The 14419-nt window shown below is 41.3% G+C and overlaps 1 protein-coding gene across 1 annotated transcript in view; it reads left to right on the top strand.

Moving 5' to 3' along the window:
• The window catches only part of HECW1 (HECT, C2 and WW domain containing E3 ubiquitin protein ligase 1), a 145697-nt gene extending 131479 nt beyond the window's left edge, over positions 1-14218 (top strand). The window contains exons 22-27 of the mRNA XM_044419120.1: positions 3537-3635; positions 4857-4986; positions 5233-5379; positions 7042-7156; positions 8531-8729; positions 14060-14218. Coding sequence (XP_044275055.1) covers positions 3537-3635; positions 4857-4986; positions 5233-5379; positions 7042-7156; positions 8531-8729; positions 14060-14171 — 802 coding nt within the window. The 3' untranslated portion in view covers positions 14172-14218. The remainder of the gene's footprint in view (positions 1-3536; positions 3636-4856; positions 4987-5232; positions 5380-7041; positions 7157-8530; positions 8730-14059) is intronic.
• Positions 14219-14419: the final 201 nt, after the last annotated feature.

Raw genomic sequence — 14419 nt, 5'->3', positions numbered from 1 at the left:
GGAGAAAAATCCATAGGAATAGCTATATAACACCACACCTGAGTTCAGAAAACATGAAAACCCACACTCAAGGGTTGAGTTTGGGTTGTCATTGAACTGTGGGTTGTTCTTGAAATGTGAGTTATTGTGTTGTCTGAACCCAGTCCTTCTCTAACTTTATCCATTGCAACACCACCACCCACCACACACTTTTTTTCCATTGAAGGCAGTATCAGTTGCCCATGTGGTTCCACTTCTAAGGATCTTGGCTTATGTAGTTGAAGTTCCAATTGCTTATCTGCTGCAGTAACTTCTTTCCAGAACTAATGGACAAAAATAAATGAGGGGCAGGGGAAGACAAATGAATGAAAAGAACCAGAATGGAGCCTCATAAAAGTATGAGACCCTTACAGGATCACATCAAGCATTCCTGTACTGAACAGGAGCCATCCAACTGCCCCAGGAAATCTGTAAGCAAGGTATGAAGGTGATCCATTTTTTGTCCAAAGAATCTACTATTTAGTTAAGCACATAAATGGAGCATCTGTTTAGTACAATGTTCTGTTCCCAACATAGTCAGCCAGCTGCCTGAGGGAAGCCCACAAGCAGGACATGAATGCTACAGCAGCTCCTATCCATGTTCCCCAGCAACTAGTGGAAATAGCCACATTGTCTCTGATACTGAAGGCAACATACAAGTCCTCTGAACACATAGCTATTGACAGCCTTCTCTGTGAGAGGTTTTCCCCTCCTCCTCCTCCTCCTCCAATAATTCCCCACCCCAACATTCCACTTAGGAATATAAACAAGAGTCAGGTTTAACAGAGGTATTTGCCCTCTAGGTAAGGTTTGATGTAATGCTGTTTGTTCTTCTATGTACATTTTAATTTACCTGAAAACCTCAGCTTACCAAACTATATCATCTTTAAATTCCATGAGAGAAGTATCTCCCTGCATTTTCTGATCATTTCATTTCATTATTTTTTAGAAAGTGCAATATGTTTCTACATTAGTATTTTAAAGCATTCCAAAAAGGATGACTCCAAAAGGTTAGTGCAAGGTTAAAGTACCTAATAATAGTGCTGCTACTAACTTTTTTGCAGAATTTTTGTGACTTTAAAAACTGCATTTCAAGCAAAAAGAATAACATGTCAGGCAAAAAAAAAAAGTGGGGGGTGAAGCTGTTCTGGTATGGCTTATGGCTACAATGTACCCCGTTTTATAGAGGGCATTCCTGTACTTGAGGGGCTGCTAGGGACAATCTTCGCTCTGAAGCTATCTTCTGTAAGAAGGGCTGCCCTTGCTGTGTCCAATTTAAAATTAAACTATCAGAGTAGCCACAGCACCAATCTGTTTGCTGTCCTTTGCATGTTGCAGTGGTGTGGAAGGTGCCATTTTAAAGTTATTGCATGCAACTGCAGGTAGTATCTGTCCTAAACCCCAGGACTCTGGTGGGTTTTTGTTTTGTTTTTTTAAGTTAACCTCCCCATAAACACTCTTGTTTGTTGACAGACTTTCCCCTCATGTATTCAAGTATAACTTGATATTTTGATGGAACAATCCAAACTCAGTAAGGCAATATTTATTACCTGGTTTGCATTGTCTCACTGTAGAAAGCAGCCCCAAGAAATTTAGAACAATTCCTTAAAAGTATATTCATTGCATTATATTCACCCATAGAGAAACTCATTATCTGTTATGTACCTTTTATTAACTGATTTCTGTCTTCCCACCTGTTTGTGCAACACTTCCTATGTAAACTGCAAAATCAAATTAAGTTAACAGAAATTATTAATCTACTTTAAGCAGCTATATATTTGCTATAATCAGCAGAAGATACAGAATAACAATTATTATTTTAAGTGTAAAAATAGGAGAAAGTGTAACTGGTAGGGGAATAAATATGTAAGAGTCTCTTCCACAAAAGGATTATTAATAATGAAGGAATGATACTCTGAGCCAACACAGAGAGGAGATTAGAAGTTTATCCACTTGACAGTTTTAGAGATAATCATAAGCGGGTTGATTGGGAAGTTTTTAAAGTAAGCCCCATAAAATTGCAAACGAGAATCCTCTCTTATATCATAGACATTTTCCTGTCTATTCCTGCCCTTAATCCATAAAAAAGGTGGAGGAAACCTCAAGTTTCATCAAGACCTTGCTACAAAAACTGTGTTAACAGCTGAGAAGGATATTTTATCCACTTTAACTTACATGCTTTCAACATCTGGCTTTCATTGTGGAGATTTTTAACCCAGCTTGTCCTTCTACTGTTGTGGTACTGTTCACTTGCAACACATTGCATTGTAACACAAATGAATTGAACTGGTTTTCCAATATACCATGCAATTCTCTTTCATCTCTGCTATGAAAACACCTTCATGTGTTAATTATCGTTGGAACAAAGTAACCCCCTTCTCTAGAACGGACAGAACTTACAGTGGTACCTCAGTTCACGAATGCCTCTGTTCACAAGCAAATCAGGTCACGAACAGCAATTTTGGGGTCTTATGTGCATCTGCCTTAATGCATGAAGGACAAATGTGCAGCTGCTCCAGGAGCCAGTTCCTTCAGATATATTGAAATTGGCTCAAATCAGTTGGATTCACACAGGGAAAAGCAGCCAGAAGGGCTGTGGTCTGTTGATAGATTTGATTGGAATTTGAGTTCTGACAGTGAAGTTGAAGCAGTTTTGGAATGTCAGCAAATAACAGAATCAGATCAAGGCCAGGGAATGTCTGCAGCTCAAGCACTGTTGCTCCAGCTGGGTGGGGATGGTGACCAACCATCCCATGGGAATGGAGAGATAGCCCAGCAAGGGGAGCAGGGGTGGAAGATGATGAGAGCTCCGATCTGCCAATGGGAGAACGGGAGGCATGTTCGGGGTCTTCCCAGGGTGTGCACCAAGAGCTGAATAGTCTGTCAGATGTAGAGCCCCCTTCCCCTGAGGAGGTAACACAGGTGGGAGATCCAGTTGTCGGAGCTGCAGGAGGGGCGGAGACAGGCAAGGAATGCCAGTGACCCGCATCTGAGCATTGATGGAGAAAGTCTCTTAAACAGGACAAAGATTAATGGGAGGGCTCAGAGAGGGTTTAACACTTTATTCTGAGTGAACTCAGAGATGTTTGACAAAAAGGACATGTAACAATAAAGTATTGTGAAAAAGAACTCAGAAGCAGTGTTCAGTCCTTGGGAGAAGGACTGTGCCTCATGACATCAGTTTTGTTTACAGCATGGTGATTAATTTAGGCTGATTCTGTGGTTTCATTCTTCCCTTTTTAGTGACATTTTGGCACAACTGAGTCAATTTGTGAGGCTGAAGGAAACAGTATAGATAATGAGGACAGATCACATAAAAATATTCGTATGATAAATTCACCAAAAGAACTTGCATATTGAGGGGGAAATCCCTTGACCTTTCCCTCCTAGAGTTTTAAAGAATGGGATGGCAAAGGAAATCGGAAAGAAAAAAAGCCCTCATGAGAATTAGAGGAGAATGTTCCACATTTTTATCCCGTGTTCTGCACATAATTTATTCCATGTTCTGTCTGTGGCAGGTTCCGGTTCAGCGGCCGTATCCTTGGCCTTGCTCTAATTCATCAGTATCTTCTGGATGCCTTCTTCACAAGGCCATTCTACAAGGCATTGTTAAGGCTGTGAGTATTCTCTACATTAAAAGGCAGGATTGATCCAAGATTGTATTATCTTCCTTTGGGGTGGATGGATGATGATGATTTAAGTCCCTTAGCTGCTTTTCTTAGCAAAATGCCTCAAGGCATCTTACAGCAAAAATGGAAACAATGGAAAAACTTGAACAATTTACCTAAACACAGTTAACCACATCTTGGTGAAACAGCTAAATTAAGAAGCTCACCAAAGCAGTCAGACGACTTGCAGTAGAGGAAAAACGTAACTTGGTGCTGCAAATTTGACACCATTGGTGCTAGGATAGTTTCACTGGAGAGAGCATGCTGCATTTGGATCATTTTTAAAATATCTGTTATGTACACTGTCTGATTACTTTGCATAATAAGATGCTATGCTGTACATAGGCTACCTAGTGCAATACATCTCATCCACTTCCCTTCATATGAAATATGGACTCTCCAATCTAGATGAAGTAGGCCTGAACAACTAAACTTTCTGCTAAAAAGTGAGCACTCCCCTACCTTGTGAGGGGTGGGGGGAAGTGGCTCTGCTGTAAGTAATTCAGCATTACTCACATTCCATTTGAATGCGTTTCAGCTGCATTTGTGCAAATAGGATAGTAGAGTTGGCAGGGTTCTACAAAGCCATTGAGTCCAACTCCCTGCTCAATGCAGGACTCCAGCTAAGGATGGCAGTCCAACTGCCTCTTGAATGCCCCAATGTGGGAGAATCTACAACCTCCCTAGGTGATTGGTTCCACTGCTGTACATTTACATAAATGTTTGTGTAAAACTGGCCGGTGACTAGCAGCACCCACAAAACAAGCAGTTGCACTTCGATAGTCTAAAGAAACAGGGCAATTAGCCATGAGCTAGCATAGTGGCCTCAGCGTGTGTACACACTGCCATATGTGTTTGTGGTACTCCATCTTCCAGGATGGAAGATGGTACTTCTAGGTGAGAAGCACCTAGTAGCCCTGGTGGATCTGACTGTAAGTCTACCTAGTCAAGCTGGCAGTTTCCAAGACTGGCTAACCAAATGCCAACAAGGCAACAAATTCTCTTCAACATCTGATACTTCATTAGCTGTCATAGATAGTAACATCAGTGGGCTTGTTCTCTAATCAGTTGTGCAAATGTTTACTTGTGCTGTACTTGGAATTGTGGTGCTTCAGGTTATTGCAATAAGCCATTCTAGAGGCCATTACTTGTGTTCTGTTGTACAATCAGGCCATGTGACCTTAGCGATTTGGAGTACCTGGATGAGGAGTTCCATCAAAGTTTACAGTGGATGAAGGACAACAACATTACTGATATCCTGGACCTCACTTTCACTGTGAATGAGGAAGTGTTTGGACAGGTAAGCAAATAATAACCTACCAGAGATGGTGAATTAAAGAGCTGAAACAGGCAAGTTTACATAGGAAGAAGACGATTGTCTGTACTAAATGTGCTGGTGGAGAGACCTGAAAGGTATAAGAAGGTAAGAAATGGCTGAAGTGGGAATAAAAGAGAAGTGAGGCAGATCAGTGACACTTCAGTAGAACTTGAGAGTATTTGTAATGTTAACAGGTATTGATCGTTTAATGATCTGTTTCTTTGCTAGGTAACAGAAAGGGAGTTGAAATCTGGGGGTGCAAATACCCAGGTGACTGAAAAGAATAAGAAGGAGTATATTGAAAGAATGGTCAAGTGGCGAGTGGAAAGAGGTGTTGTTCAGCAAACAGAGGCACTGGTCCGTGGCTTTTATGAAGTAAGTAGCGGGGTCAAATTGGCAGAGTCATGTGCACAATGGTAGCCATATAACAATAAATCAATAAACTGTACTTTCTGATTGGAGAAGTAAAATGGACTCATAGGGAAGACAAAGAAGAAATTTATTTTAATGTGAGCTTCCCCAATTTCCTAGTTTCAAACTAACACTTATTGTTTGAAATTTGCAGTTCTCCTAATTTCTAGTGGAATCAAGAATGCATACAAAAATGTCAATCAGGCAGAACAGGTGTACAGAACAATGTGCATATTTGTGAAAATAATGTTAAAATGCATTATGTTGAGAAAAATGCTTACATTGTGTGTATTAAGCCAATTTGTGCCCAAAATCACATGTACTGGGAGAAGTGTGCTATTAAAATGTATTTGGACTTTCATGATTATTTTAAACTCATGATTTGGGGTGAATTGATTGCAAAACAAGAAACTGAAGCAAACTGATACTAACAGATTTATCCAACACTTGTCACACAATCATGCTTACACATCTTGGAATCTTAATAGGGATCTACTAGTTGAACTTCTATGGTATTAGCTAACTCGTATTAGATATTGCCCTGTGACTCTTGATTAAATGGTTTTTGACCTTAACACTACTGAACCAAATAAATATTGTGTTTCTTTTTATGCCGACCAGGGGTGTAGCTTAAAAAAATAAACTGCATGGGCACAAGTGGTATACACAAAACAGCTTCACTACTACAAGAATTGTGAAAGACTCCAAAGGCATGTCTGTTCTTCTCAATTCTCTACTTTTACCCTTACTTTTACTCTATTTTATTAAAATACTTGAGGATTTGTTCCTACAAGGAATATAATACTCAAGCTGTTTATATCCAATGGCCCTTGCTTCCAGTGGTGGGGTTTGGTGGAGAGGGAACAAGTTAAGCAACAGATATTGTGAGATAACATTCTTTATCGTTAAGGTCATTTGCTAATACTGCTTTGAAAAAATAAAGTAACAGGAAATGTTCTGCTCAACAAAGTATCCCTTTTCTAGCTCAGGATAACCGTGACAAGAAGTACCCAGGAACCAGCAGCCCCTGATAGAAATGCATATTGCCTTAAACATTAACAGATGCTGACCACTCAGCAGTGCCCAGAAGGACACTGGCATGTGGGTGACATGCCAATGTACATCTTTGTTGCTATGTTGTGCATTGCTACTTCCTTAGTGATTCAGCTTATGCTTTTGTTTCCTTTGCTTCCTTTTGCATCTAGTTTTTACACTGGCCAGCACTGCTTATGGCAAAAAAAACCCCATCTTAAATTCAGTTTAGTCATAGCATACTAATATAGACATTTGTTGATTTGTTGTTAATGACAGGAAATGGGATACACTTAATTAACAGAATGATAATGTAATTGGAACAACTTCCCTCAACTCAGTTTGCTTGCATATGTATTTTATTAAGTGGCAATGTAATAGATGCCTGCGTGATGCCAAAGTCTACAATATTCTACCTGAGGAAAAGCTTACTTCAGATCCTTGATGCTCAGAATGCAGATTGGCAGTTTGTTGCCAAAGTGTCAACCCTGTGTAGAGAAATCTGAAGGTCTTCTTTTTCCTGGTTTGTCAAGTCTGTTTGGGATGTTTTACTGCTAGCTACAAAAACTGCAAAGATGTGCATTTGTTTTTCAGGTTGTAGATTCAAGGCTTGTCTCGGTTTTCGATGCTAGAGAGCTAGAATTGGTTATAGCTGGCACAGCTGAAATAGACCTTAATGACTGGCGCAACAACACAGAATATCGGGGTGGTAAACTATGCAGTTGTTTTTCCTTACATCTTCCATTTCATGATGTCTTTGCTTTCATTTTGTATCAGGAAAAGCTTCCTTACTGTCCAAGCAATATGACAGAGCCCACTGCCTAGAGAGGTTGTGGGCTCTCCCACACTAGAAATATTCAAAAAGAAACTGGACAGCATCTGAGTGGGATGTTGTAAATTGGTGTCCTGCACCAACAGGGGGTTGGACCAAATGGCCTTCATGGCCCCTTCCAACTCTACTATTCTATGATTTTCCTGCTGGAAATCCTCACTGATCTCTTTAAGAGAGGCTGCATACAAATAGTCTGTCCTATAAACTACAGCAGCCTTTCTCAGCATGATTCATCTTGAGTCATAACTTCCATCATCTGCAGCCAACATGGAGACTACAATATGGATGGCATGCGGTTGGGAAAGGGTGGACTATGAGTTGGGATTCCCTACCACCAGTACAAAATTATCCTATTAGGATTGCTTGCACTTGCCCTCCGGTGCACCCTCCTTGCACAATTTCTTAAAAGTGTAGGATATTATTTCACTGCACTCACAGATAGTTTTTTGTGGACTTGCAGCTATTACATGAATTGTTGCAATTCATGTACCAGTGCATGCATCTATTGCTTGTTCTTCCTATATGTAACTGAGGAGCTTAATGATGGGCATGCAACATATCCTACAGAGAAATTTTGACAGGGTTGCAGCATAGTTTGAACTAGTGCTGGGATGTAGAATAACTGAAGAAGAATAGATAACCTGGTCATTTCAGTATTTAAAAAAATCAGTATAAAAATACATTTCTAGTACTCCTTGTGGTTTTGGAAGCAAATCTTTTTCGGCTGAAGGAATCCAGTATTCCTTAGTGTAAGAGCATTAGGACTTAGCTGCATAGTTTGTCACACCAGCTTTTGCGTATCTGTGTTTCAAACTCTGCATTTCCAGGGAATGTATGGTTCCTGGGAAGCTTATCAATAGACAAGCTTCCCTGAAAGATGACTTGCCCACTTTTATTGATTTTTCTGTGAAATGTGCAGCATGGAAAAAGTTGAGCATGTTTCAGGGCACACTCCCAATTCATGCAGCATGGCAGCGAGCTCCAGAGGCTTGCAATGTACCCCACATGAAATTAGTAAGCACCCTAAGATCTATCTCAGACTCCTCTGTAATGTGGATGCCAATTAATGTGGAAAGTGTTCCCTAAAAGTAAAAAGTCTGAAAATCCCTTACTTTTACCTTTAGCTAGGCCTAGAACAAAAGAGAGAGCAAGAAAAGGCAGAGCATTATATTATTTTATTTCATCACCATGTTTGTGACTTCTGTTTCTATATTTCTAATGCATTTCTTATTTGCACACCTTCTGTTTTAGGTTACCACGATGGACATATTGTAATACGATGGTTCTGGGCAGCTGTAGAGAGGTTCAACAATGAGCAAAGGCTACGGTTGCTGCAGTTTGTCACTGGAACATCTAGTGTGCCATATGAGGGCTTTGCAGCCCTTCGAGGAAGCAATGGACTACGGCGCTTCTGTATAGAGAAGTGGGGTAAAATAACATCCCTTCCAAGGTATGCTTGTACTTTATTGAGTTCATTAGTACTATTGCTGGGATTCTCTTGATATTACTTCATTTCCATTTATAACATGGTAAAGGGACATGAAGGTTTATATGATACGCACAATATAAAAATAATTTAAAATCACTTCTTCATTTTCTATTATAATGCATCCACCTTAAAAACAAACTCAGGGAGTCCCTTACGAGAACAGTCATGCTGTGAAGAGTCCCAAGCAACATAGATATTTCTGATTCCTTCTCCTATGACCTCAGGAGAGGAAATCTGATATTAGGTCCCTTGCAGGAAGAACTCTACCAGCTGCTTTCTTAAGGTCACACAAGGGACCTCAAGTGACCTGGTAGAGGTTGAAAAGGAGGGCATTGTATTAGGCGAGGAAGAGAAGGAAAGATAGGAGGACAGGAGCACTAGACTCCTATGCCCTTTTCAACATCTGTATCTGTTGACTTGCCAGTAAGTGAACTAGATGAGCTCCTGCAGCTGCTTGTTTTGTTGAATTGGAAGAGAATCCAAGGTGAAAGCACCTCTGTACTTTTCCTGTTCCACTGGCAACAGCCCACTCGGGCATTGGGTTTTGGGAAGCTTCCAAACTCGGAGTCTTCCGTCTAAAAGACAGCAGTCACAGAGGATTGTGCCCTAAATCATAGCTGTGCTTAGAAAGGCCTCATCTAAATTTTAAGTTTTGGAGCTTTTGTAGATGCTGGGCCCATCAAAAATCTCTAACCACCAGGGACACCTGACAATGTGCTCTAGACTAGATGTCAGGATGCAGGCTTCTTAAAATAGGACTCCTTTAAACACCCTTCCTGCATTGCTGAAGGCATGGATGGAAAGAGATAAAAAGAAGAATGGACCATTTGTATTGCAGCCATAGACTTCACTTTGTAAACATTATATCCAGGTCAAAATAATTGGAAGTGACTTTTCTCCTTAGTGGTGTCTGTGACTCACACGTATGAGCTTTGCACCTGCACAGAGCCTAGTGTTGGGAAGATTTCACAGCTGAGAGAGATTTGGCAGAAACCCCTCCCCCACTCTTGGTGTTTGGTTTATTAGTAGTAGTAGTAACAGTAACAATAACAGTAACAAGAATTTCTATACCACCCAATAGCCAAACTAATAGCCAGTTTAACCAGCATGCATATCAAGGAATTCAAGGTCAGTGTTTGTAATTCTAACCTAAAGGTTGTTGCACGGGTGAAAGGAATGAGGCCTAGATAGCACTCTCAGCCAGATGAATAGATCTATGAAAGCTGAATAAACTCAGGCCTACTCAAGTCTTTTCCTTTTCTTACAAGCTAGAGTGCTTTCAGGTAAATGCTTAAAAGTACCATGTGTTACTATTTGTAAGATAGCTGTCCTTGGTATTCCATCTTTTCTTTTACCATTGTGATGTGGCAGAAGAAAAACTTGTAGCATGCTGGTCACATTTCATTAGATTCATGGCACCATTATGTAAGTTGTTTTGAAAAGATGCAGAATAGCTAGGAGAACAGAGAAGCCCTAAGATATTTTGGTCTTGGTTAAAAAAAAAAACCTATAAAAACAGGATGTGTGTCTGCTTATTTCTCACCAATGTAGTTCCAAATTGATGAAACCTAGACATTTGAAACTTGATATCCATATTAAGGGGACTTTGGAGTTATAAAAATATCCATTCATTTTGATATATTCATGTGACTGAAGCCTGAAATAACTTCTTCAACCATTAGGAGCAAAATTCCCTGCTAGCACATAGCTCATACAGTTTGGGGCCAGAAGAAATTAGTGGACCTCTCCCCCTTGCTGTGGGGCAACCCCCTCTCAAGGGAATGAGTGGGCAAACCTCTCCCTTATGAGACTGTGGAGTGCACCTGGTTGAGGTGCCTCTGGGTGTGGCCTCACTCAGGGCAGGTACAAGGTATCTAAGTCTCTGGTATCTGTGCAGGTTTGGTTGCAGGTTTTGCAAAGACTATTTCTCAGGCTGAGGGCCAGAGTTCTCTGCTTACTCCCTCCTCCTGCTTGGGGCAGACCCTTTTCAGAGGTATGGGCTGCAAAGGCCTCTTCCACAAGGTGCTGTAGGGATACATTATGGCAGGAACCACAGCTAGCGGTGCCAACAGACAGGCAGCAAACTCTGACAGCTGCATAAGTTTGCTTGCAGCCTTTGTCATATCAATGTAAGGTTATTCCCACTAGCATGAAGCCAGGTTTGTTCACTAGTATTAAGCCAGCTAAAAGTCCCCCCGCCCCCCGAACATGTGTGCTAGTTGTGTCTGACTCTAGGGGTGGTACTCATCTAAGCTGAACAGTCAGCATTGTCCGGCAATGCTTCCGTGGCCATGTGGCCAGCATGACTAGACACTTTCACACACAGAATGTTGTTACCTTCTCAGCAAAGTGGTACCTATTTATCTACTTGTATTTGCATGCTTTGGAACTGCTAGATTGGAAGAAGCTGGGGCAGGTAACAGTAGATCACTAGGGATTGTTCTGCAGCACTATGGATTTGAGCTGCAACCACCCGGTCCACAAGGTCAGCATCTTACCCACTGACCCATTGTACCCCTTCACTAGAATTACAATCAGCTAAATAATCTGAAGTTTGCTGTCCTTGAATGGCCCAAAGAACTTGCCCCTCCTAACAGGCTGCCCCTTTCTTTATAATGGTGAGGCTGTCCCAGAAAGGAAGGATTTGCCCAGCACACCCACTTGTGGCAAGCAGGCTTTTGCCCTTTCATGCCACCCATTCAGCTACAACCATTATGATTCACAACATACACTTTCATCCTGTAATTAAAGGAAATGGCCCAGCTAGACTTCATACCAGCATTAACTCAGCCTGGGGTGACATTCACTATAATTAGTTGACATGTTTGGAGAAGAGTTTTACCCATTTTCATCTCTGGGCCAGTTTCAGAGGGCTGGGTATTTGCCAGGGCTCCAGAACCAGCAGTGGACTAACTGCCCCAAATGGCCTGCCATGCTCTCTCCAGTCCCACAATGCATCCAAGAAAGTTGGAGACACTGTGAGAAAGTTCTCAATTCCTCCCATATTTTAGGGGACCTGTTGAAGGTGTCCTGTACAAGAACCCTTAAATGTTGAAGTCAACTGTGGTTGCCTTTCAGGAAACTCCAGATGCAGGTCATGGTTATTGCTCAGCTACAATTGGCAGCACGCCTGTAGCTTCCTTTGGAAGGAAGGGTGCCCTGGCAAATATGAAATCAGCCCAAATCCATGGGCAAGACTGGTTCAAACTTTTCAGGAATGAAGCCTCTGAATCTGCCATAGCCCAATCTGAGTTCCATTTGACACTACAGTGCCAACACTCCCACCCCACTCCCCACCAAAACAAACTTTTAGAGTAGTTCGCACACTTTTCACAAAATGGACTGAACTACAGATTGCATGGAATTCTTGTAGAAAGTACTGTAATTAACTTTTCTGGGTACAAATAGAACAACAAGTTTTAGAATTTTAAAGAGATGCCTCAGGCTTTTGGCCTGTTGAGTACTAAGAAGATAATTGGCCACTTTCTGTTTGCCTTTATTGTTCTTCTAGACAAGATTTATGACCTATGTTCAGTTAGTCTGAAGATATTAATGTTTTTGAGCTTACATTCATCTGTGAAATGCATGCTCAAAGAGGCTGTCTCTTTTAGATGGTTTAGCTACAAAAGCCGTTTTTATTTTCTTGTTCCTGAGTTACAAGCATACTGTTGTGAGTTTCTTGTCTGATTATTTCAACTGGACATAACACTATGGTTTTGCCTAGAGATGCTGATGGAATTTGCTGAACTCAGGCCCAGATAAGAGTTTTGGGAGCTTGTAACACTTGCCTGAAAAGAGATGAGAGTTAACCCATCCTCAGGTTCTTATTTAGCTCAGATTAGAATCCAAACTGGAGAAGAATGTCTTTTTTATCCTCTCCATTTTGCCATCCCCAAGCAATCCTGCCTTCTTCTCTTAAAACCCACTTACATAGCTGGCTTAGTTGGTGGTAGCAAGCAGTCATGGGGATGTGGGGTGGAAAGTTAACAGGATGCATTCCCTGGAAGTACTGCTAACAGGGACTCCCTGATTCCCCATTGAAAATTCTTGACACAATTAGGACTCGCTTGGATCGCAGATGGGGAGGGAAAGAGGGAGTTGGCAGTTTTACAGCTCAGAGGCAGAAAGGAACAGAGGGAGCTGCAGGTCATCTAAAGATGGAGTTCTCTGAGGTGTAGGATCTCTCTGTAGGGATCAAATAGATTAGTGGTTCTACAGCTGGTCTGGTGAGAGTGCCTGTTTGCCTCCACTTATGTTTTACTCATATAAATAAAAGCAAATATAGGACACAACACAATGCTTTTTTATGCAAAGGAAACTAAACCTGGTAGAAACTAAACCTGGTAGCAGTGAGCCTGAAACATCTCACCACTTTGGGAAGTGGGTGTCTGCAGCAATATCACTGGGATTCTTGAATTAGAAAGCACTTGTTCTAGCACTTGATCTTCAGGGTCAAATGCAGGTTTTCCAGCTTTCTGACAGACAAAGGCAGTGAGGCTAAATGCAGCTGGGCAGAGGAGGGTGCTTAAACTTTGCCCCACCTGGCACTTTCCCTCTATAGTCCTTTCCACAATTACTCTCTGTCAGCCAGAATTTTGAGATGGGCTGGGGTGTTGTGAAGCCAGGGTTCAAAGGGGGCAGCGCCAACACTACTTGATCAACAGGGATGGTGATGACACTAGTCCCTGCCTTCTGCCTTCAGAATTTCTGGCCCCTCTGAGCTTATCTGCAATGTTCACAGTGGCCTGCAGGGTGAGGGGGTAATGCATTTTCTCAAGAGCAATATAATGGCTCGCTGTTCCTGGTGTGGTGCAAGGTATTTTCAATTAACTTAAGTTCTGTTACCTTTAAAAAAAGCAAAAGATGGAAATCACTTGAACTGGATTGTTGATATGGATCAACAGTGCTGCCTGAATTTTTGGAATCTCCTTGGCTATGGGAATTGACATAATGAGTAGCTATAAATCAACATTTACGATCATACCGCCAGAAATATAATTGTTGATCAAATGGGAGGATGTGTCTAAAGGGAAAGACTGAAAGGGCAAACAGTGATCTGGGAAAGGGTTAATCTCCCATTCATACTTCTTCCCTGCAAATCCTTTCCTTGTCCTACCATTACTTTAAGTAGTGGATGGCAAACATAACTTTGGAAAATCAGTATTTGCTTGCAGACGTGTAGTTTTCAGTGTTGCTGTTTGGAAGCTCAGCAGTACAATTTATACAAGTGGATATGTATTTCTGAGAAAGTTGCAAATATGTTAGACACCCACATTTTTTTTCTGTTGCAGGGCGCACACATGTTTCAATCGCCTGGATCTTCCACCTTACCCTTCATATTCTATGTTGTATGAAAAGCTGTTGACAGCTGTTGAAGAAACAAGCACCTTTGGACTTGAATGAGAGCATTCAGACTTTTCAAGTATTTTTCTGGTCAGTGACATCACTCCCTTCCCTGCCACCACATGATTTTGGTTTTCTGTGTTTTTATTTCTTGTGGGGGAAATCAGGACTGACAAAAGCTGTGCATGAAGAACAGCCTTCCTTTAAGAACTAACCTTCTTCATACTTCATCTTTGGTTTCCAGTGGACAACTAGCTTGTATGCAATATAAACAACAACAACGAAGTCTCAAGGTCTCTGTGTATCTC

The sequence above is a fragment of the Varanus komodoensis genome, unplaced genomic scaffold (assembly GCF_004798865.1).
Source record: "Varanus komodoensis strain SLA01 unplaced genomic scaffold, ASM479886v1 scaffold10, whole genome shotgun sequence".
In the NCBI taxonomy this organism is placed as follows: domain Eukaryota; kingdom Metazoa; phylum Chordata; class Lepidosauria; order Squamata; family Varanidae; genus Varanus; species Varanus komodoensis.
Note: the sequence above shows the minus strand (reverse complement) of the source record. Positions and strands in the feature narration are given on the sequence as shown.